The 23504-nt window shown below is 53.9% G+C and overlaps 9 protein-coding genes across 9 annotated transcripts; 3 read left to right on the top strand and 6 right to left on the bottom strand.

Moving 5' to 3' along the window:
- Positions 1–6499: 6499 nt before the first annotated feature.
- On the bottom strand, positions 6500–6818 carry COL26b_013178 (uncharacterized protein; the record flags this gene model as incomplete). Its single annotated transcript, XM_053185801.1, has 2 exons — positions 6500–6569; positions 6637–6818. 2 exons carry the CDS (start codon positions 6816–6818, stop codon positions 6500–6502), a joined length of 252 nt encoding a protein of 83 aa, XP_053030267.1.
- Positions 6819–6993: 175 nt separating this feature from the next.
- On the bottom strand, positions 6994–7557 carry COL26b_013177 (uncharacterized protein; the record flags this gene model as incomplete). The annotated part of the gene is made up of 2 exons (XM_053185800.1): positions 6994–7104; positions 7174–7557. 2 exons carry the CDS (start codon positions 7555–7557, stop codon positions 6994–6996), a joined length of 495 nt encoding a protein of 164 aa, XP_053030266.1.
- Positions 7558–9442: 1885 nt separating this feature from the next.
- COL26b_013176 (uncharacterized protein) lies at positions 9443–10564 on the bottom strand (the record flags this gene model as incomplete). Its single annotated transcript, XM_053185799.1, has 1 exon — positions 9443–10564. One exon carries the CDS (start codon positions 10562–10564, stop codon positions 9443–9445), a length of 1122 nt encoding a protein of 373 aa, XP_053030265.1.
- Positions 10565–12609: 2045 nt separating this feature from the next.
- On the top strand, positions 12610–13274 carry COL26b_013175 (uncharacterized protein; the record flags this gene model as incomplete). Its single annotated transcript, XM_053185798.1, has 4 exons — positions 12610–12714; positions 12764–12842; positions 12908–12978; positions 13188–13274. The coding sequence occupies 4 exons, from the start codon at positions 12610–12612 to the stop codon at positions 13272–13274; spliced, it is 342 nt and encodes a 113-aa protein (XP_053030264.1).
- A 79-nt stretch (positions 13275–13353) lies between these two features.
- COL26b_013174 (uncharacterized protein) lies at positions 13354–13788 on the bottom strand (the record flags this gene model as incomplete). Its single annotated transcript, XM_053185797.1, has 3 exons — positions 13354–13545; positions 13618–13677; positions 13738–13788. The coding sequence occupies 3 exons, from the start codon at positions 13786–13788 to the stop codon at positions 13354–13356; spliced, it is 303 nt and encodes a 100-aa protein (XP_053030263.1).
- Positions 13789–15545: 1757 nt separating this feature from the next.
- On the top strand, positions 15546–18459 carry COL26b_013173 (uncharacterized protein; the record flags this gene model as incomplete). The annotated part of the gene is made up of 4 exons (XM_053185796.1): positions 15546–16840; positions 16893–17366; positions 17976–18202; positions 18293–18459. 4 exons carry the CDS (start codon positions 15546–15548, stop codon positions 18457–18459), a joined length of 2163 nt encoding a protein of 720 aa, XP_053030262.1.
- Positions 18460–18935: 476 nt separating this feature from the next.
- Positions 18936–19803, bottom strand: RPL23A_1 (60S ribosomal protein L23A; the record flags this gene model as incomplete). The annotated part of the gene is made up of 4 exons (XM_053185795.1): positions 18936–19023; positions 19111–19403; positions 19559–19626; positions 19782–19803. 4 exons carry the CDS (start codon positions 19801–19803, stop codon positions 18936–18938), a joined length of 471 nt encoding a protein of 156 aa, XP_053030261.1.
- A 522-nt stretch (positions 19804–20325) lies between these two features.
- On the top strand, positions 20326–21228 carry COL26b_013171 (uncharacterized protein; the record flags this gene model as incomplete). The annotated part of the gene is made up of 1 exon (XM_053185794.1): positions 20326–21228. The coding sequence occupies one exon, from the start codon at positions 20326–20328 to the stop codon at positions 21226–21228; it is 903 nt and encodes a 300-aa protein (XP_053030260.1).
- Positions 21229–22170: 942 nt separating this feature from the next.
- UTR4 (enolase-phosphatase E1) lies at positions 22171–23197 on the bottom strand (the record flags this gene model as incomplete). Its single annotated transcript, XM_053185793.1, has 3 exons — positions 22171–22803; positions 23005–23045; positions 23152–23197. The coding sequence occupies 3 exons, from the start codon at positions 23195–23197 to the stop codon at positions 22171–22173; spliced, it is 720 nt and encodes a 239-aa protein (XP_053030259.1).
- Positions 23198–23504: the final 307 nt, after the last annotated feature.

The raw sequence follows: 23504 nt of genomic DNA, 5'->3' as shown, positions 1-23504 counted from the left end.
CAAGACTTGGACTATGACATGGCGGCTGGGGCTCGTACCAGGGGAACCCCATCCCCCAAAGGAAAATCAAACACAACGTCGGGAGTCCCAGCAAAGACGTTAATTACATACCCCCCGTCGAGGAATGGTGTGTTCAGCCATGTCTTCAGTCAAACCCCCCCCCCCCGATGGGCCCCATTCGAGGTCCCCGACGGACTGGTCACCTGCACCAAACTCTGATTCCTTGATCCCAGCTCCCGCCCGCAGCAAGAGAACCCTTAGCTTACCGCCGCCACCACCGCCGCCGCCGGTGCCGCTGCCGCTATGCGACGTGATGCTATTCCCCAGAGACCGAGCAGTTGCAATAACTACCTTACCTTGTCATCCAAAGCACGAAGCACCGGCCACCATGAGACACGACCAGCCTCTGACGGGCGGCAATAACGGACGTGGAACGACAAGCTCAAGCTTGCCGCCTTGCCGCGATTTTTCTTGGCATTATTCCCTTTCTTTTCTGCTTGTTTTTCCCCCCCTCTATTCCCCCCTCTCCCAGTCCTACAAACCCCAGCCCCCCTCTTCTATCCAGGGTAGTGATTTGCTCCAAAGTTACCGAAATCGATATTACCGTGGCCATGGTTAATGGCTGCAAATCCGCCGAGCAGGAACAACAAGCTACTAGATCCCCGTTTGCTCGATTTTGCTTGCTCATTCGCCCGTCTTGTCTGCATATAAACCACGTTGCCTCCAACCCCTTTCGGAACCCATCTCGGGGATTCGGCAGCTCTCAAGCTGTCAGTTTCCGGCCTGAAGCGTCTACGTCCCCTTGCATGTTCCTCCGCCTCCACATTTCCGGACGGACTGTAATGTCTGCCCGCCGGGCTGCCGGATGGCCGATGCCGGTGCAGCCGCCGGCGCCGAATGACCGCCAAGCCCAATCCCTGGTCTTGGCTTTACGGCGACGCAGTGCGCTCCAATCCAATTGCTCTGAAGCAACAAACTCTTGGCAGGCTCGTAAAAGTGATGCGTCGTGATGCCAAAGACGCGTCTTTGGCGGCGCGGCATGAGGCAGCGAAGCGGCGAAGCGAATACTCTGTATGTAGACAAGGTGCCGCCATGCCAAGATCGTGACTGTTGCCTCAGCTGGCCACCTAGCTATCGTCGTCGATGTGGTCAGGATGGCTAACGGAGTCCCACGGACGCATGCTGAGCGGGTTTGCCAAGGACCGAGCGAGCTACCTGAGGTGTGTTTCCACTGGTATTGCATCTCGACCCTCCGGCCGGTCCTTTGGGCATTTGGACCTTCGCTACACATGAATGATGAAGGCATGGTACGATTTTGTCTGCGCGGCTACCACGTATTGGCTCAAGGGCGGCTTCATCGGCCATCGTCATCGGTGTCAGACCTACTTGGGTAAGGTAGTCAATTGACTTTTCGGTCCCCTCCACTAACCCTATCTCCCCGCCGGTCGAGTCCCACTACCTTAGCCCCAGCATCGTCTTGGGCACTTAGCAGGCCCCCGGAACGTCTACCCGCCTACCTGACGTTGAGGCGACGCGACGCGAGGCTTGTTGATGTCGCTACCACTACCACTAGGTAAGGGCACAGAAAAAAGGCAGTGGTGTAGGCCATCCACCAATGCTGGAATAGCAGTCGCTAGCGTCCTGCTCCATAACCAACAGAGCATTGAATTCAGGCGATGCAATCCAAAGTCGGGTTGAAACACGAAGGATTAGTGATCAAGGAGAGCAAATCGAGCAACTGCAACATGCTCCGCGGTGAAGGCGGGGTTTGTAGTCGCAAAGTCATCAGGCAATGTCTCCCCTCCACGCCAACGTCGTTCCAACCTTGCGATGTGTAGACACAGCCTACAAGCACAGGCACAGATATGCACATGCAGAATAGTACCTCAGATAGCGCACATATCCGCAGATGCAAATGCGGGCTCGATCTGACGGTGCACGTAATAGATTGACAAGTCGGGCCCTGGTCAAGAATCAGAGGTCAACCATTCCCCTGGGCCCCGAAGCCGAAACCGCAGCCGCCGCCGCCGCCGTGGGTGTGGGCTTGGGCTTGGGCATAGCGACAGGCAATGTCAATCCCGGCGCAGCTCCCATTTTCGCATTTGTGAAATGTGACTGTTTTCCGTACATACTACGCAGTACATACGGACTTTCTGGGGCTTTGATGCTGTTCTGTTTTTGAGCTCTGTGGATTCTTTCAATGCACGGGTTCGTCAGATCATTCGCATCGACGACAGCATGGTTCTTGCCGGGGAGATTGTTGCACAGAAATTGCCGTGTAGTAGTTGGCGGGGTGCATGTAATTAGATCCCCGACAAAAGTGCCCGTCTCCGTTCTTTGTCTCTCTCTGGGCCAAATTGAATTGTCAGTCATCTGCCCGGGCGGACATGCGAACATGTCCGGCCCCACTGCAACTCGGCCCATCTGCCAAGACTACCGCAGTAAGGGCCAAGACGACGTGGAGGGCCGACGCCAATGTCTCCAATGGCGGGCGAGTCCAGGCCCAGCTGCGATCGCCTTCACCTTGCCATCACCTCGCCATGTTATTTTGCTGTTGGAGATGGACAGCGAGGTGAGGTGCGGTCCCTAGATGTCCGCACCGCGCATCATTCTAGTCTACCTTAGTCTGGTTGCTGGCCGTTGCGGCCCGTCTGTTTCCATGTAAGGTAGTGAGTGCGCTTGCGCAGCATTGGATCCATCCGTACTGCTGCTAACAATCACGGATACATACCCTTACGGACTCGAGTTGAATCGAGTCGCATCGAGTCAACAAGCCATTCACCGCTCATCACGCATCACAAGTGTCCGTCGCCAATCCGACTGTCCCGTCTGTACCGTTCGAGCTCAATGCCGCAGAAGCCGCAACATCCATCCAATCAAGCGGTGCCGTTGACAAAGTCGAGAAAATATTGCAACTCCACCTCATAAACCCGCCCGCGGTGCATCACAGCCTCAAGCTAGCGAGGCCAAAGACGGCAAGGATCAGTCCGATCCACCGTCGACCCACTTGAAATGGCTGATTGAAAAGAAATAAAGAAAAAGACAGGGCAGATTAGGGTGGCGCCGGTGGGTGTCCTCAGAAGAAGCTGCGGCACTTAGTAAGCTACCTTACCTACTACTAGGTACTGTAGATACGTACACTTCCCAGGTATTCTGGGTCGCGTACAGAGTACATAGCAGAGGTATCCACCCTGTGCCCTACCCTGCTCTTGCTTGGCCCCTCAATGCCGATCAGGATCCCCCATGCATCCCATCCCATCCATGATCCAACCCCATTGCGCTGCCTGTTTGCCATTCTGGCTGGTTCTGGTCGTAGTTCTGGACCCAACTCCAGGGGTCCAAACCCAGCCACGGGGGGGAGGGGGGGGGAGGGGGCCGGCGGATGAAGAAGAGCCCACGGAAAAAGAAACCAAACTTGCGATCTCACAATCTGGAGTTCGCGCTAGCGGCCCAACTCGACAAGGACCCCGACTTGCCAAGCTTCCAAGCGCTTGTATCCGTGAGGTAAGTCCGGTACGTAGCCAAGCGTCCAAAGGCATTCGTACGCTAGCGTGTATCCGCACTACCTTACGCTGCACTGCAATTCCCTTGAACCTGCCGACATCATCGCCGGCACCACACGTCAGACAGTACTGTTACTGGGCTATTCTGCAGCGCTGTCCCTCATGCTCGAGCAATGGTGTATGTACTGCATAGTAAGGTAGTGTAGAACTCGACTGTTCTTTCCTCATTCTTCTCTGTCCCTCCCTTCTGCCTCGCCTCGCCTCGTCTCATCTTGCCTTGCCCTACCCGGAGCGGCCAAAGGTTGTGGTCGATCGCCCCTTGGGCACAATCACCACCTCCTTCTCACCTAACTGCCACCCTCACGGTGCTACGTATGGTATTTGCAATTTGACGGAGGGAAATGCGCTACCCCGTCGATGCCGGCACTGCTATCCTCCCACTTCACGCATAATGAACCACTCGCCGTCCGTTTCGCCAGTATCTTGGGTTCCTATCTCGCTTCCTCGTCACCTCGGTTTTTGGTTTTCGGTATGGCTGATCCAACCACGAGCAAGTTGAAACCGTGTCACCGCCAGCAATCACCAACCCCATCCTTCCCGTTCCTTAAGTCACCACATGCCTTAATTTGCTGCGGCGGCAAGCCAAGTTAGGGGGTGCCAGAAGGACTGCGACCAAGCTGCCCACTGCTGCCCGTCACCTCTCTGGGGTATGCAGGCAATCGGCCACTTTCCCATCGTCCCGTCCGCCACCCCTACGCACATCTATTGCTCCCATATTGCCCCCTCCTCTCCCTGGTCTGTCACGGTTCTGCAGTGTATTGGTATCGTCTTTGGATTTGACACTGTGCTTTGTGTACCACGGTGGTGTAGGTATGCTGCGCGACCTGCCCAGTACGACCCATATCCAAATCACCGGATTCAACCGGTATGTGGACTGCCATGCCCTCGGTATCATGGAATACCTAAATGTGCGTCTCGCACTTGTACTAATCCATATTGCGAAACCAGCATATCCGTACCCGAGTTGAACATATTACTCCGAATCTTCTTAGCTTGTTATGGATACCCAGCTAGACGCTAGCCTTCTTTTTCCTTTTTTTTTTTTTTTTCTTCTCCCTCTCGCCCGCTCCCCGTCCACAACCTACCAACAGCTGCCACTACATGCTGTGATCCATCTCATTGCGACTCACGTATGGGTAGGTACGTACAGTGCACTTTTTTGGCCCCCATGCCATCCAAGCGGGACATGCAAACCGCAGATTCACTAGGCCATATCGTTTAATAGACGCTAGTCCTTAAAATCGGCAGCACAGCAACGCTTGACCAAGGCACGAATAGGCGCGATAGGTAGAACCTGTAAAAATGCTGAGGTCCCGCCATCGGAGGGCTAATTAGCCCGGCCGACCCGGAGTTTGCTCCAGGTTGAGACGACGCCATGCCATCTGTGAAGATCCATGTCCGTGCTGCACTTGCCTGCTCTCCCTTTCCTCTGCATCCCTTTGCCGCGCCCCCCTAAACAGCATAAACACAAAGCTGATACGACTGTCGCTGAGGGCCATTTGTCTATCGTGCACGTTCGGACGCTCTTCCGCCAATTGCCAGGGGTGTCTCAGCTGAATCACACCCCCTCCCTCTCGCTTCGTCCCTGGTCCCACATCCCTGGTCAATCGGCCTTCATGAAAAACCAAGGCCGGCTGGCTGCCGATTCATCTGACGTGTAGAGCCCCGCCGGCACCTTCATCGGAATGGGCATCGTCGTTCCAAACGCTTCATCGAAGCCTGGTGATTCGCCTTGGCGTCGCTGCCGCCGGTGCTGGTGCTGCGGGTTTTCCTCATCGCCCTCCTTTCTGTCGCGACCCATTTGAGTCTGCGCCCGCGCCCGCTCCAGCGTCTGGGCACCTTGGTCGGCACCTTGGTCGGCTCCCCGCTGTGTCCCAGAATCCGCGCAGCCCGCCGTCCTGCCCACCGCGACCAACACGCCGCACTCCCAGTTGCGACAGGAGAGCTTGGCCGTTCCCGACTCCCGGTCCTTCACTAACCGGCCCCTAGATTCCAATTTAGGTCAGCCTTATGATCGATCCACGTCGTTTCGTCACGTCCTGCTCAGACGGCATATGGTTCCTCTGGCCCCTCCCTCCCCGGCCTTTTTACTACTGCGACGTTGGTGTCGCCTATCACCAGGCCTCGCGATGACTTACCATGCACTCTCTGACAAGTTTGCGCTCCCCATGTATGCCCAGACCGCACCGTTGCACGCTCGTTCTCGCACGAAAATGGCCTTGCTATGCAACAGCAGACCTGTTCGGGTGCTTTCGCAATCTCGCAGTAATTCTCGCGGAAAGGTGGAAGACTTCCACCACTTCTCTTGCATGCAAATAGTGCCGGCAGCCTGATTAATGACGCGAAATGAGCATTCTCAAAAGACAGGGGCATTTGGGCACCAGGATCGACCGGCGCCGCGGCGATCCCGGCCGGGACATACTTACAGATCTACCGCCTCGGCTGCTCGAAACGGTCTTTTCGGTCGGGAAATAAATACGGAAATGATGCTGCAAATCGACCGCTTCGGCGGTAATTGTTCTAGAACCGGAAGGACCTGACCTTCCGGCCTTGCTTCTGGTCGACTTGGACTGTCTCGCTTCGTATTCCTTCATGCCCGAATCACCTACAAGGGTGCCGCGGGGTGTTAGTCCGCTGATCACCCCGTCAAGTCTCGACAGGTTGAGTGCAACCACACGTACCTTGACAAGCATTGTAAATAGCTGTCAAATAACCATGGTTCAGAGATCCCAGCGAAGAAGCCTGATGACAAATTGCTTAGCGAAACCCCCTTGTCAAACTGCCCGCCAAGAGCTGGGAAAATTGTTCAGCCTACATACCACGTAGTCAACGTCGACGGGATAGTCGGTTGCTAACCCCAAACTACGAGCAGTGTTTCCGAGTCCACAGTAGCCTAATTTTAAACGGTCAGTTCTTATTTTGACACGCCACAAACATCAATTTCTGGCGCCTTGGGGGGTATGCTGACCTGTGTGTTGCCAAGAGTCATTCGCATGGCTCCCGGAACTGCGGATTGAAGTCAGCTGTCAGAGTCGATGCCATCTTTGCCGGGACCCTCGTTCGATTGACTGACATTGTATGGACAAATCCGTAGCGACTCGTTTCGGAAAAGTCGTAATTGTCAAGGCTCTTGACCAGTTTCTCACCAATACCAAGAGCTGTTAGGAAGCGCCGCAGCTCCTTTCCAAACAGTGTCTCCGTACCGGCTGTAGTCTGCTGCGTCTCGAAGCGAGGCAGGTCGATGAGGAACACCATCTGCCAGTGTGAGCTAGGCCGTGAGGAGGATTGTGATGAATCGGGGGTGACAAACGTTTTCTAGAACACCCGTTTCTCCCCAATCGTAGGGAGCCAGATTGCCGGAAGGAACCACAAGTCGGAGATAGCTGCCATAATCTCAGTAGCTGCCGGTAGTCTAAAGAATGGAGACGTTTTACCCTTCATACTTTAGGATCTGCAACTTAGAATGCATATACCCGCCGTGCATGGGCGGGAAGCAGAATCTGATGAGCCCAGCAGGGGCGTTTGACCGAATCACTGCTTTCTGTAGGATACTGTCAGTGAACGTGTCATCGGTCACGGATAGGGGCTTTGTTGGCAGTTTTTCACGTACCTCTGCGTCGTTTGCTGCATACGCAACCAGCACCATCTTGGTGCGCCGACAGTCGATCTTCGATAGAAGCCACTCCTCATCCCATTGAAAAGAGGAAAGAACGGCGAGCTGCAGCTGCTCTTTTTGCAATACTTCTTCGATCTTGATATCATCGCCCGTCCTCGGGTATCCTCGTGCCCAGGTTCTCCTGAAGGCTCCCTTGGCGAAAGGTAGATCGAGGGCATTGGCTGCTTGCTCCTGTACCTTCAGAACAGGGGCAGCGTTTCTCAACTCTTGGCTGTCAGCGGCATCAGTCCGTTGAGATTTTGACGTCTGGAAGTTCTCGTCAAGGTCAGCTTGCGTGGCTGATCGTTTTCCCAGTCTTGCGAGACGTTCCTCTTCCATTTTTTTCCTGTCAAGAGCAAGGGACCCAAACGCAACACCAGTGGTAGGCTTGATGGACTGCTTTAATGGGATCGCTGGCGCATTAGATGCTTCCGATCGATTGTGAAGTGCGATGTCTTCTTGTTGCAAAGATAATGCAATGGCCAAGGCCAGATCCGGGTCATCTTCCGCATCTGGTGATGCAGAACGCGCTGGGTTGTATTCTGAACTCATAGTCGCGCGCAAGCCGCCAGAAATACGCTTTTCCGGACTGATTCAGTATTTATAAGGTGAGGAATTGAATACCAGAGTCTGTTCTGTGCTGAATTCGGTGTGGAATAAGTTGAACGTGGGCTCAAGGCAGTCGCGATACCATACAGCGTTTATTAATTAGGTCGGGTAGCTGTCGCGGTGTCACGTGCCTTCGTGATCAGATTGCTTCTTTGTTGCATACTCCCCCATTCTTTCCCCGCTTAGGTACATTAGATGCAAAGAAGCGCCGCTCTGTTGGTGTACAATTAATTAACTTAGCGCTCGTATCTGCTTGATTTCTTTACAATTTTTTCAGACTCCCAATGACAAGGGTGGAATTAGTATGTGACAGCTTGATAGTTGCACGATCAGGTAGCAAACACGACAGATCTAATGTATTCATGACTTGTCCCTGATTACAGTTGCTCGTCTCGTCACTGTCTGATACGCAGAGACTTATGGCAATACTTGCATTATTGCCTTCTACAGTCTCGTCGTCACGCTTGTGTATGTAACTATTTACGTCAAGAGCTTGGACATATTGGTCACAAGCTGCTGAGATGTGGACGTGGCTCTGTTTGCGTTTGTGGCTCGATTGTCTGATCCGTCACAACGACACATGGTAGCTGGACAAGTGGCGTTTCTTCTTATTGTGGTTCCCGGCAAGCATACCTAATTCAATTCCCCGCCTCCTCCCAGCCCCTTCGCCTCTGCCATGCCTTATCACGGTGTCAAGATGATAGGATGAGGGGGCTTGCATTCACCATACACGGCATCAGTATGATGGCCTTGGGCAACAGGGCAGAAACGAGTTGAAACCCGTGCAGCATCGAGAATCAAGGCTTCATCTCTGGCTCATCTAGACTGTATGGCATGCTGCGTATTGTGAATGTTTGCATCGGCCCAAAGTGGTATGGGCTGATCTAGCAAAGCACATCGCCATCCACAATTTACGAACTCGCTCGAGAATAGACCTCGAGGTAATGTCAGAATGAAACTCCGAGATCCAGCTGCGTTTACAACCGTACCGTATGAGAGCTGCCGCAGAAAATCCTATTGATATTCGTCATGCCCACCTTGCTTCCTGTCGAGTTCAAGCCGAGCTATTGCGTAGGACAAATACAACAAATTTCCCAAGAACGTTTATGCTCATCAACCCAATATCCAGTACACAGGGTAGAGTGATCGAGCTTACGGCCTTTGGAATAAAATACAGCATTCGCTCATATTCATGTATTCTCGATGTGCATCACACTGACGGGCATTTACAGCCAGTGGTCCCTAGACAAGGTAGACTGTTCGTTTGTAATAGAGTATGATATACCTTTGAAAGTACGCCACGAAGCGGTCCAACGAAGATGCAGACGGAAAATGATTGAAGTTGTCCTAACTGAAGAAAAACATCGATGTCGCCTCCGGGTATCAAGTTGAATACTCCTGACGTTGGCACAAAAAAAGCATCTGCCAATTTTGCCACATCCCGTAACCCCAAGACACCCAACAACAAAAATCACAATCAACAGCCAGAACTCGCAAAGACTCCCGTTCCATGCTAATTGTTGGTCCAAAAGTTCCACATACATAGATCATGGACACCTGGTTGATGGGTGGCGTACGGAAAACGTCCACCTCATAGCCCAAACCAGTGGCTTCTTCAAGAGTACAAAGGACGTTCTCCCGATTTGGCAGCCGCCAGAGGAGAGTCTAGTTTGAGGATTCGACGAAGACTGTCCTCCATGACACGAAGATCGGAGGATCGAGCCTCCTCGTCCTGTGTAACAATACCATTACTGGCGTGCGGAGTTGAAGGTATCGATGGCGAGGGTTGAGGAGAGCCTGTCATACCCTTGCCTCCAAACAAGTATTTCTTCAAGGCCTCGGAGCGGTCCTCGGATGGTGAGTTTTCCGAAGCTTTTGGTGTACAAGGTTGACTAGGACCGGCGCGGGCAGCCCGAATGCGGTCCTGGTAGGGAGTCGAAAAAGCAGGGCCAAGTGGCTTGCCGGGAAAGCCATCAAGCTCTGCCGAAGAAATGCCGCTGGAGGATCGCTCGAATGGCATTCGATGCCCCGGGTGGGTATTGTACGGTTTCGCGGCGAAGGGACTGTCTCTGAGCGCGGGAGCCGGCGGCGAGACAGGCCCCTGAGGCCGAGAAGAGGAGTGAAGAGAGCTTACTCGACGTGCCTTCTCCTTTTCAGCCCTATCTGCTCGAAAGATAGCATCAAGAGGAGACTCTCGGGCCACAGGCACAGTCGATGGATGGTGCGGAGTCGGTGCCTCATGCTCCGTCACTGGGGGAGATGGTTGCTGCTGAACTTCTCGTCTCATGCCCGGATTGCCTGGGGACTCGGGGATCGACTTCGAGTAGAAGCTAGGCATAGGCAGAGCTGAAGGGGCGGGAGATGCGTGGAAGGTTGCGCCAGCGAAGGCTGCAGCGGTGTTTGGCTTGTTGCTGACGGGAATGCTCTGGGGTGTTGACCGACGGTTCTGGCGGGTGTCTGGCGATGCTACAGGATTGGCACTGGGATTCTTCGCTCGAGGCTTGTTGCGAGAGCGCTGCTTGGAGCCGGTCTGAGCCCCCGCGGCCGACTGGGGATCTGGAGAACCCGAGTAGGACTTCTGAGGAGTGTGTGGACCGAACTGATCAAAGGCAGAATTCGACACATTTGCCATATCGTTCTCGGAGGCGTACATTTTCTGCCCGGCCGCCTTCCCGCCGCCATTTCGACCTCGGCGACGGTTGGTTGTAGGCTTCGCTTGATTGGTTGCCTCCTGCATACTGATGTCTGAAGGGACAATCTGGCTTGTCGCTTTTCGGCTTTCGGTGTTTTGCTTTGCGTTGTAATTAATGTAACGAGAGACGGCAAAGGAACGAGAAGAGTGCTTTGTGTACGGCAGTCTCGTGCCCAGAGCCTAGTCGGTACAGGCAGAGCGCTGTAGGTACGTAGGCTAGGTATGATGTGTTAAGATGAGGCAGGCTTGTCGGGTAGATCGGTTGACCGCAGAGTGAGTGCAACTATGGCTGTCGATGTGCCGCTGGGAGCGTCGTGTTGATGCTTAAAGATACTGGGTTTTTCGCTTTGGTTACGGGCGGATGATGATCGGATTGCGTGTTCAAGCGCCAGGAGGATGGTCTGTCTGAGGAAGCGGGTTTCGGGGAAGGGAAAAGTAGAAGCAATTATCTGATGCAGAAGAAGCGCGTGATGGTGCTCTGCTCATTGTGCCGTGCAAAAGGAGGGCGAAGAGTAGATAGGGTGACGCTGAAGCAGCGATGGGGTGGGCAGTGGCTGCAGCTGTGATGCGGCTAGGCAATGGCGAAAGAGGGGAGAGGGGCTTAAGTAACCCTGGCGCCAAGATTGGGCTCGTTCGGCAGGGCCTGGCGAGGCACGGCATGCCATCCCAACCTGTGCTGTTCCTCGCAACTGTCCAACACCACCGACCAAAATACATCCAATCAGAAGCAACTGAGCCACTGCTGTCCCTCATTTTCCGGGCCGTTCCCAATGCCAGCCTCACGATAAGCCACTCCTGCTATGATAGGCACCTCACCATCCTTGTTTCCCGTGCACCAAAAATGGCAGGGCGCGAGTCACTTTCCAGGACCAACTGCGTCACTGCTGTGACGCGGAGACAGCATGGTTGAGCATCTGTCTATATACTTTGAAGTGTGGACTGTGCTGCAGATATCCGTAGTATGACCTGGAAGTTCGTCAAGCTAAAGTCTTCAGCTGCTCTTGATGACTGCGAATCCAGCCAACAGCCCCGGCTTTCGGCTTCGGGATGCGGGCGGCAGAGAACTGAATTGGCGTCGCATTGCCCGCACCACTCGATCGATATTCGAACTCCCGTCATCAAATAAATGCCACCAGCTATGCGAGTGTCTCAGGGCAAATGGAACGCGGCACGGGTACCGTACCTTACCTGACAGGACCTCAGGTAGGGCAATGCTGCCATACGACTACGGTACCTAGACTATCTTCTGGCTACCGTACTGTACCTTAAGTAGGCACTTTTGAAATCCATGGATGGAAGCCAGCGGAAGTCAGAGCTGACATGAAAGGCACACTGAACTTCGCCGCACAACCTACCTCATCTACGTACCTAAGGTAGGTAGGTAGGTATCCTGAGTGGGGTGCTTATGGTATTCGTACCTAGGTAGGCACCATAAGGCACTTTCGGTACACTACCTAGGTACCTAAGTAAGGTACTCAGGCGTTAGGAACGTATCCGTAGGTACTATGCAGTAGGTGCCTCGCCCTCAGTTCACAGCTTAACTCCATCCAATCACAGCTCGCACCTGCCTACGAAACGGAGTTGCTTTAACCACTGGTAGCAGCCTTGCCTCGTCCCTCAGTCATTACCACCCTACCCTGCCAAAGGTAAGTTAAGCAGTAGTGCCTCACCAACGCAACGCCCGCGAGGACGAGCAGAACTAGCCACGAAACACGACAATAAAACATCCAAGAGGTGCGGAAAGTGGCATGGAATGTCTTCATTCTCCCGACCGCATCAACCCGACGTGTTCTTTCTTCCACGACAGCCTTCCCTGTCTACCTTCCTGCTGTACCCTGCTGTCACCTGCCGATTCTGCCACCTCTTTGACCTCACTGATCGATGCTGACCCTCCCCACCTCCAACCAGGTACTACAGCATCAGGAGCAACCAACCGTTAAATTCGAGAGCTCTTCTGCCAAAGTCCGATTTCCATCACCACTTCAACAACTCATCGACCCCGCCCCTCGACTCCCGGTCTTCCGCTTTCGCAGCACTCGCCGCGCCCCCCCGAAACGTCCACCGAACCCCGCCGTTTCTAGCATCCCACCATGGCCGACGTCGACATGACCGATGCCCCTGGCAGCGTCGTCAAGAAGGGAGCTGACGGTGACTCCAAGGCCGCCGACGGCAAGAAGCGCTTCGAGGTCAAGAAGGTTAGCATCTCGGACCAAGCATACTCTTTCTGAGCTTACGGATGGGTAGTGGAACGCCGTCGCACTCTGGGCATGGGACATTGTCGTCGACAACTGCGCCATCTGCAGAAACCACATCATGGACCTCTGTACGTCGAATAGAAGGACCATCGGCTGCTAAGCTGTTTCCCCGGACATACTGACACCACCACAGGCATTGAGTGTCAAGCGAACCAAGCCTCTGCCACGAGCGAGGAGTGCACCGTAGCTTGGGGCATTTGCAACGTACGTATTCTCGCCCGACGCAGCTGTACGTATGCTAACATTTTCACCAGCACGCCTTCCATTTCCATTGTATTTCTCGCTGGCTCAAGGCCCGCCAAGTGTGCCCACTGGACAACCGTGACTGGGAGTTTCAGAAGTACGGTCGTTGACATGGTGGTTACCCACGGGGAGATATTATTTCTTGGGTTTGGCATCGCATAGTCGCGCAGGAGCGCCTCAATACAGTCAAATGGTACAATGAATGGGCTGCGGCAATTTGCACAAAGCCGGCCAATGTGGCCGACCAGGAGGAGTAAAGGCACACGAGAAGATACGATACCATAGGAAGCACTGGAATGATTACGCCTAGCCTTATGACTGTTACTCTCGATACCCTTAGCCCGATTTCTCTATCGTAGCCACATTGCGTATACCCGTGCCATTAGATTCCAACCACTTCACCGGGTGTCGTTTATAGAATGGCCAAGGAGGCACAACGAGGAGAAATGTGAGGGCGGTGCCAGCGAGACCTATGTAAACTGCCAACTTGATATCTTGAAGCAAAAAGCCGACGAGGAAGGCGAGTGCCTAAAATTTAAACTGTTAGAAGGTCGCGGAGAAGAGGGATATGGTGTTGAAAGTTTTGAGGTGCGAACTTACCCCGGATGCTGAGAGGACGAGGGTCGCCAAGAGGTCGGCCAGCTTTTGGCCCTCAAAGTCCTGAGGAGAGGCAGACATCAGCGCAACGTGATTTGGATAAAGACGTCTTGCGGCACTCACAATCTGACCCTCGGCCAGGTCGCGCACCTGGTCGAGAATTTGATCAGCCATGCGGGCTATGGAAGGGAATTGTGTCGAAGTGAAGGACTGTGTGATGGTACGAGATGCTGCGTCTGGTAGCAAGATTGAAGAGCGATCGAGAAACGCGTGCAGCAAGGAATTGGCTTGGCAAGGAATAGAATCAGTCTGTCGGCCCGTAGATGTATGCCCAAAAAGTAAGAAGATGGGTATTTTGAGGCGATCAACGGATCAGGGTTACGAGGAGTCCGCTGGGTGTAGTTGGCGACAAGTATGCCAGTTCGTAATAGTAAGGTAGGTGCTTGGAAGCACGGACACTATGCTTGGCTCTACCTAAGTACGGACAGGTAGCAGCCCATTCGGCGGAAGCACTCGAAGCGATCCATGACACTGGAAGCACTTGGCTTGGTCGTGCACCACCCTTTGGAGGGGCACAATAGATCAGTGTACCGCGAACCGTTTGAACGGACCCACAAACTGTGGGCTTGCACGGTGCCGCCCGCCCGGGTCCACTCAGCTACCTACGCAACTGTGAATGTACACTAGCGCACTTCACTACTAAATTCCTACAGGGCACGTCGCACTGGCACCACAGCAGTCGGGCTCACTCAGAGGACCCGTGACAGACCACCCGCTGCAGCGACACTGGACGACTTTAGTTCCCCACCTCACTGCCCAACTGCTGGGCTGCTGTTGGCCGGAGCCAGGTAGTGCTTGACACCTGAAGGGAAAAAAAGTTCTCCTTCGGCTCGCCTCTGCCGGGCGTCTCCCTGGCTCGGAATTTTTCTGACAGCCAGGAAATCCTCTCCTCCCTTTTATGGCCTCTCTCTCTCTCTTCTTTACCACAGGAGAAACAACGAAAACTCGACCGCACCACCGCTCGAGGGCAAGTTCAAATCGTCCCAAGTCTTCCATTGCCGACGGCCAGTTTCTGCTCATTGCCTCGCACAGAACGAGCATTCCATCAGATCAGTCTGATTTTTTCTTTGACAATCGACTTTCGGGACTGCGACGGACGAACCTGTTTCCGGGCGACGAGTCCCGCATCTAGGGTTGACCCAAATAGACCGCCTCTCGTATCTCTGCCGCTGCTATCGCCAGGAAATCCCTCTTTCTGGTCCTTTATCGTCAAACCGCAAACTCGCGCGGAATTTTACCTTCGATATCGCACACGCTCGTCCGACCTCCCAGCACGTTCCGCGTAACTGCATCACAGTCCGGCATTATCGTCCTCGCCTGGCTTCATTTTCACAGGTCGCGAGACCCAACTGAACTACCCTCTCAACCAGAACACCACCAAGTTGGCTTCACTCGCAGCTGCCGCTACCTCCCCCTCCCGTTCACTCCTAGGTCCTGGTTTCTGGGTCTACAGCGGAGTGAACAAGAAGCCTCCATAACTGGGTTTCCCCATTGCCGATTTCATACCCCTTGGAAACATCACTGCGAAAACGTCACGCCGTCGCTCTGCTGGCATTTCCAGCGTTTATCACGGCTCTCGGGACTGTCGCCAGCCCTGTTTGCCCTGGAAGCTAGCTAGTCGTTCAGCGGACAGCGCGCCGCGGCCGCGCGGGGTGCTATCAACTGCGGTCTGCATCGCACGTCACTAAACGCATCAGTTATGGGTATCGCCATCTGAGTTGAGCGTTGCGGAGGCATTTGAAGAGAAGCGATTCCGAGTAACACATCTCATTCCTCTCCCTTACGGTCCTGTAAATCGACTGGTTCGCCTGTTTCATCGCGTCAATCGAAATACCAGCAACACCGCAAGCGTACTGTCAATAATTCTCATCATGTCGGACCACGAGGAGACCATCTCTGAGGGCACCTTCAAGACGCCGATCCCTGAGCTTGACGATCACCGTCACCAGGTCACGGCTGCCCCTCACCCAGAGCGTCCCCGTCGAGGCACTTTCGACACGCTTTACGGAGCTCGATTGCTGAGCCCCGAGTCGGCTGCAGCGGATGCATCAGCCAACATTCGGGTGAGGGACTTTGAAGAAGCAATTGTGGATGAAGAAGGGGCTGATGTCTCACCAACGGCTCGTCGTGTTCGTCGGCCGACGGTTGAGACCATCACTGATCAACGATCCGTGTCGCCGCCAAACTCCGTCAAGGCCTTCGCTGAGGCGCGTCGGCGTGAGCGTGGCATGTCCTTTTCTGAGTCTAAGGCGGAGCGGGCTGGTGACGAAGAAGAGCTGCACCGAGCTGTCTCAATCAGCAGTCGCCGAAGCCATCGCAGCCGGCCGCACACGGTGGACGATGGTGCCAGCCTGGCTACCAATCAGTCCGCCGAGGAAGACGTTTGCTTTCCTCTCCAGGAGGGTCGGCGCAAAGACCAGTTGTACATTGACTTCGACTATCTCGAGAACTTTGTTCAGTCGGATAGGGCCTCGCGGGTCAACAGCCGCCGCGAATCTCTTCGTGCCTTCCCAGACCTCAGGCCGCAGACATCTGAAGCTGTGCAGCCACAATTGCAGCTCCACACTGTTGATGGAGACATTCTCAACATGCCCTCGGACTCGTCCACGGGTCAGGATGCTCCCGAGAAGGAGCCCGCTGTGGATGAGGAGCCTAAGGCGAAGCAATCCCCAGCACAACAGCCGGTGGATCCCAACCGGTTCAGCTTCTTTTCTTCGGCGTGGGAGTCAACGATCCACGCTGCAGAACTCGGCGACCTCGTGCTACCCGGAGAGGACCTCCGCGGTCTCTTTGCCTTGCCTGCAGATGAGTCGGATGGTGTTTGGTGGCTGAACGTCAACAACCCGACCAAAGAGGAGGTTGTTGCTCTCTGCAAGGCTTTCGGTGTTCATCCGCTCACCATCGAAGATATCACAACGCAAGAGGCTCGGGAGAAGATTGAGCTCTTCCCCTCTTACTACTTTGCGAGCTTCCGATCGTTCCACGCAGTTCAGGAAGATGACGGCATCGAATACGAGCCCTTCAATATCTATGTCGTCGTCTTCCGTGAGGGTACTCTAAGCTTCAGCTTTGAGCCAAACGCACATGCGTCGCATGTGCGGAAGCGCATTGCCCTTCTCAAGGACTACGTTGCACTCAGCAGTGACTGGATCTGCTATGCCCTCATGTAAGTTTTTCTGCTTGCGCATGTCGGCAATCCTTGCTAACCTTCTCACCAGCGACGATATTGTCGATTGCTTCGCGCCTGTCATTCGTGAAATCGAAGTCGAGGCAGATGCTATCGAGGATGGCGTCTTCGTGGCTCGTGAGGACGACTCGAATGCTTTCCTTCGATCAATCGGCCGTGTTCGTAAGAACACTATGGCTTTGATGCGCCTTCTGGGAGGCAAAGCTGATGTGCTCCGGGGCTTCACGAAGCGCTGCAACGAGAACTACAAGGTCACTCCCCGCATGGATATCGGCCTCTATCTTGGTGACATCCAAGATCACGTCGTTACCATGGTCACCAACCTAGGTCACTTTGAGAAGATCTTGTCTCGCTCCCACAGCAACTACTTGGCGCAACTTTCGATCAACAGCATCTCGCAGGGCACGCACACGAACTTGGTTCTAAGCAAGATCACCTTCCTGGCATCCATCCTCGTGCCGCTGAACCTTGTCAGCGGTTTGTTTGGCATGAACGTTCCAGTTCCGTTCGCAGGGAGCAACACTCTCGCTCCATTCTTCACCATCTTGGGAAGTTTGATTTTCTTCTGTGTGGTTAGCTTGGCTTTGGCTCGCAGATACAAGTACATTTAAAGACACGGTCCTGTGTGCTAGGCGGATACTATGGCTGAGTGACCAGAGGAAATGACGGTAGCAATAAAGAAGGAGAGGATGGCATTGGGACTAGACTACGTAGTAATTTCACCTTTCTCTCGTTGCAATCGGGTCTGCTGACGATGTGTGTCAAATTAACCGTTGAACCGTCTAACAAAAGGGGGAAAATCGAAAGCCTCCATGCAGTGTGAGTTTATTCTCTACGGTAAAGTTGGGCATGTGTTTCTCGAGGTATGCTCCTTGCAAGCATGCGTAATGTCAAAAAGTTGGTCGTGTCTCCTCAGAAGAAAACTACGGTGTCCAAGCGAAGCGGATTCTGAGCCAATGTGGTGAGGTAGGTCCTACCTACCTAGGTAGTACTGAGACTAAGGTAGCGGGACCCAGAGTGGGGACATGGGAAAAAGTGTGAGCCAACTGAACCTTTGTTATTCCAAAACCTTCACCACGAAGAAGCGATTCAATCGCAACGACGCACGCCTCAGGTCTCCTATACCGTTGTTTCAAGGAAGATCGAAATCTGGAAATTTCTACATCACACGCAACCGCGTTGTAACACGACTTCTCCGGAGCGCAGCGTCAGACACGGAAGCCATGGAGTCATCTAAGCAGGCCCTCCAGAACACCGACCTGGAACAGCTCAATGACAAGGACAAGGCCGAGCTCCGTCAATTCCTTGCGAACGAGCAGCAGCGGTCGCAGATACAATCACGTGAGCACAATCTCCGATTCTGTAGAGCGCAGCGCGAGGCAGCATTAGGCAATCGAGGCAAGCGAGGAAGCTGACATGCAATCACGACAGAAACCCACGCGCTCACGGAAATTTGCTGGAAAAAGTGCGCCAGCGGCTCGATTCGCGGCTCAAAACTGGAAAGGGGAGAGGAGTCGTGCCTTGCCAACTGTGTGGACCGCTTCCTCGATGTCAACTTCCTCACAATGAAGCACCTGAACAACATGCGTTCGGGCTAGATGATTTGTATGCTCACATGGGCCGAGGAGGATGGGGCTCAAATACCGAGAGGGGAATGGAAGACGCCTCAGCTGGCGCTCATCTCATGTACAAGCATTGTAGGACTACGACATGTTACGAGTGATTGGATAGCACACTTCCCACGCTGCCATTGCAATTTAGTGCATACAATTCTAGTGATTACATTGATTGGCAAGCACAGGGAGCAAAAAGGAGCAGTTGTGGTTCGATGTGGTTCAATGTGGTTCAAAGACAGGGTCACGAGGGGCGGCAGTGGTTCCGCGTTCATATGCAATTTTTGAGACTCAACCTGGTCATTGTACCCCAGCTCGAGGACTGGGGAATCGATTTGTGCCCCTGGAATACCATCCTCGGGGATCTAATCAACAACCTTTAGACGCCAATGCCAATGCCGTTGCAGTCAATGAACCCGAATTGCTTTTTGTTCCCGTACCCATTCCCGTCATTTCAATGTTTAAACGAGAGCCAGCTTGGTGGCGGCGATGTCAAGAGCATCGACGTCAGGGGTGAGGCGGGCGTAGGCCTTCTTGGAGCCGTCAGGGCTACACCAGTCATTGTTAGTTCATTTGATGTTGATGGTCTGTCTGTTGCGCGCATGTCGCATCCAACTAAGGGGGAACTTCTCTTACCGGATCAGGGTGTTGATCTTGACGGTGTCGATGTCGTAGAGCTTCTTCAGGGCCTGCTTGATCTGGGCCTTGTTGGACTTGATGTCGACGATGAAGACGAGGGTGTTGTTCTCCTCAATCTTCTTCATGGCGCTCTCGGTGTTGAGGGGGTGGATGATGATCTTGTGCTCGTCGAGACGGGGCTCGTGAGGGATCGACTTGCGGGGGTACTTGGGGGCGCGGGAGACAACGAGAGTCTTGGGGCGGTGGAAGGAGGTCGTGTAGCGGACCTTGGTCTTCTTGTGGGAGTTGGCCTAAGAAGTTTGCATGTCAGCTTCGGTCGTCCGTCTTGAAATGTGCTTTCTTGGAGGAGGCGGGAGACATGGAGCGAGCAGTCGAGGTCGCCGCCATTCATCGATCCCGCTTCGTTCCGAGGAAGCGCCTCGTCAAGTTTTTGCGTTGTACTTACACCCTTCAGGGCAGCCTTGGCAGCAGCATTGGCCTGCTTGGAGCCCTTGGGAGCCTTGGAGGCACCGCCTGTAGTAGATGTCGCATCAGCAATCGCTCTTTATGATCAAAGAACTCGCAAAATCTGCTGCAGCATGATGCTCGGGAGGTTCGCCCCGTTGCCGTCGACGGGCAGAAGATTCATCGAGCTGGAAACATCTTGGAATGGTGTTGCTGTCAAGTACCTTTCTTGGTGTTAGGGGCCATTGTGAATGTTGGGGGTTGTTGGCTGGCTGGTCGGGTTAGCTGGCTGAGTCGCGGTTGAGGTCAAAAAAAGAAGGCTCTCGTGAACTTTTCCTTTTTTTCCCCCCCCAGATTCTGTGGTTCGTGTTAGGGCACTGGTTTTTTTTTTTCCCTCGCTTACATGATCCGTGCACCCTCGAGGCTGGGCTGCTAGAAGACCGGGACGGCGGGGGCCCGGAAAGAAACGCAATATCTATTCGCCGGTCGCTGACAGCGGAGCTCACCTACCTGAGGCACCTTAAGATCAGTTCGTGGTCAGGTCGGGAGAACCAATGGATGTCGAAATTTTGTTCTGAGAGATTCTTGACTACATGATACTCTATGGCTGCGCAATATCTCTCGAGCTTTGAGATTCTCTGATACTAGATCTGGTTTGTCGTGATCGCATCCCGACCGTCAAATACCCTGCACAATATTTCTTACCACCGGTATCAAAAGCCTTGTGCGGTCACACTTGTTCTTTCGAGAAGTGACGGCACATCAGCTATGGCTCGACAAAAACCAACACCGAAGCTTCTGTCAAGTGGTAGACCTCCAACTCTGAGAAAGGCGAAGTCGATTAGTCGGAAAGAAACCAGAACTCTCATCAACACTCATCACACACTACAGAAGAAGCGACAGCAGGCCTTGGCCAGAAACGACGAGAAAGAAGCTGCGGCTTTGGCGGCGAAAATCTCTGCGCTCGGCGGACTCAAGGAGTATCAACAGGCCAGTCTCCAGGGCCAAAGGACAGATCGTGGCGGAGACAGCTCAAAAGTTCTTCTGGACTGGCTGCGACCGGCGAATCTCCAATCAACAAAGACCATGGCGGCGGCGACGAGCGACAACCACGGCAGTACACGCCGCCGCTTGCGCATGCTTGAGGTGGGCGCACTCAGTGTCGGTAATGCTTGCTCCAAGAGTGGGCTTTTCGAGATGGAGCTCATCGACCTTAACAGTCAACAGCCGGGAATCCTCCAACAGGACTTCATGGAGAGACCTCTTCCCAAGGACGATACAGAGCGGTTTGATATCATCTCACTCAGTCTGGTTCTTAACTACGTCCCTGACCACTCGCTACGTGGGGAGATGCTTCTCCGTACGCTGTCATTTCTCCGTCAGCCCAACGACGATCTTCCAGAGAGCGCCCGCAACGTTTTCCCCTCACTGTTCGTCGTTCTACCCAAAAGCTGCATCTCCAATTCACGCTACTTCTCCCAGGGTCGACTTGTTGAGCTGATGACTCTCTTGGGATACGCCCAGGTCGGAGTCAAGCTCACGAACAAATTGGCCTACTCCTTGTGGAAGAGACAGGGCCCTGCTCAGCAGCCCGTGACCCCGTTTACCAAGACTGAGGTCAACCCAGGAGTGACTCGGAATAACTTTGCTATCACTCTGAAAGCTTCGTGACACCAGTGGCCCGGAAGTTGTCATTTCAGTACCGCTGTGGAACAGGCGAGAATGATGACTGATGAGGACACCCGGTTAACCAACGCGCGATCCAACACTACGGCCTCCGAAGTCGGGTGGAGAAACCTTACTCCTGTTCGAAGCAGATACGTAGCTTTATCCCTGGCTGCGGCTTCCTTTTTCAGGACGGCAATGGGCGATCAAAAGGGAGAACTCGACGACACAGTGGGATTCCTCAACAGGTGGCCTTGCATAGATCGACGGACGATCACTTGCGTTATCACCATGGAAATGCGCACTACAAAGTGTCACGTTGCCCAGAGGGTCAGCACCGGCTAGCCCTGGTGATATGCCCAGGTACCGTCTCTCCAGACTTCAAGAACCCCGCTCAAACGCCCCCATCCGCCGCTCTACACTCTTATCATCGGCATCAACAATGTACCGTGAAAAGGTGGCGGATGGCTCGGGGTCGGTAGAGTACCTGGCCGCTAGTTATCAGGAGATGGCTCGAGTGTTGCTTGCGAGCTCTAATTGAATGTGGCTGGACTGTTCATTTCGTTACCGTGAGAGATGAAGCTGGCATTTAACACCCGGATTCTTATATTGGATTCGTTGTGTCCTTGCTCGCTTTGCCCAGAGTTCAGCACTAAACCAATTGTCTAGGCTGGGCTCCGACTGGCGTCGTAGTGGCTACACATAAAGTTGTGGTACGGCGCTGTGAAGAGTTGGAGGGGGTCGCCTGGAACGGTCTTTGTGTGGATTGGAAGAAAGGAGAGCAGGAACAAGATTTGTGGATTCGCGGGAAGGACGGAGACGGGAGAGCTGAAGGTGATGTTCGCCGGATGCAGACTGTATTCGAGGCACCCCAAACGAACCCTCCCGATCGAGCTACAGCGTTTAGCAGGAGCATTTGCCGGCAAACCCGCAATCATTCGGCGATTGTCATTGTGTTGATCCATGATCCTCCAACTCATTGAAGTCCCTGATCGGCTGAGGGTTCATATCAGCCGGCAAAGGTGCGTTGCCCGGGCGAACGACGGGTATGCTTTGCATTCCTGCCGCAATGGCGGCTGAGACTTCAAGCGGATTGTCGCTGAGGAAGAGCCACTCATCAGGCTTGGTATCTTGAAAGTTGGATAAGATATTGGTGTAGCTGCTAGACTCGGTTTTGAGGCCGGCGTTAACAGTGTCGAACCAGCCAGAGATGAGGGGTGTCAAGTCCGACGGCAGAGCATCTGTGTGGGCAAAGAAGAGTTTCTGCGCGGGAACAGAGCCGGATGAGTAGATAACCAGGCGCAAACCGGCGTTTTTCCACGATAGAAGACGCTCAGGGACATCTTTGAAGAGGGGTGCCTTGATCTCGCCAGATTTGTAGCCCTCCTTCCAGAGATAGCCTTGGAGAGCCTTGAGGTAAGAAATCTTGACATCGCGGCTGACGAGGTCCCGGAAGTGAGCCTCGAAAGCGGAACGGTCAGACACGCAATCATCAGGGAAAGCGTTCCGGTAGTGAGAAAATTCAGGGCTGTCCCACTGCTTGTCTAAGGTGGCCGGCAGAACGTTGACAGCATAGGGGAACTATGGGGAGGATGAAGTGTCAGTACGGGACGCAGGGATTGTGCCGCCTCGGGTCTATGCGCACGGTGATCCGGCAGGAATGGACAAGCGACCTCCGTGGTAGGAGAAGGCAAGCGGCGGAGAGCATAATCGGGGTGTCACCCGGGACCCGACAGAACCGGGGTTGGGATGTGGAAGTGGCTGCGGGCAAGACAATCATACCAAGACATCTTTGACAAAGGAAATGGGGCACACGGTCCCTTCTGCAATGCGGGCGAGTGGTTCAAATCAGCGTGAGTTCTCTTATCAACTACAAAACAAATCCATCCAGGTCCGAAAATGTGTGGATGCGGGGAGATGGAGGCTCACCGATGTCAAGCAACACAACCTTGACACTGCCGACTTTCGGTGCCATGGTGGGCTGTTCAGGCACGATGTACGTCGGGTGTTTTTGCGTCGGTAGTGGCGGTGACCAGGTGAGAAGAAATATGGATAGAGGTGAGACGGTGAGGACCGGGACGCGACGCGCGAAATGTCAGAGGAACGCGAGAAGGGTGAAAGAAAATCCTTCAGTGAGGTTTCGCGTGTTGTGAGTTGGTATGTCCTGTAGCTGACTTGACCAAGCTGACACTGGTTCATGCATGAGGTTGGACGGCGGGAAATTGCGAAGAAGGCGGTCAAGCCAAACCGGAATTCAAGAAGGCCCGGAAGGGGAAAAGGAT

The sequence above is a fragment of the Colletotrichum chrysophilum genome, assembly GCF_026319265.1.
Source record: "Colletotrichum chrysophilum strain AFK26 chromosome Unknown scaffold_209, whole genome shotgun sequence".
Taxonomy (NCBI): Eukaryota; Fungi; Ascomycota; class Sordariomycetes; order Glomerellales; family Glomerellaceae; genus Colletotrichum; species Colletotrichum chrysophilum.
The sequence above is the reverse complement of the archived record's forward strand: the minus strand, read 5'-3'. Positions and strand labels throughout refer to the sequence as shown.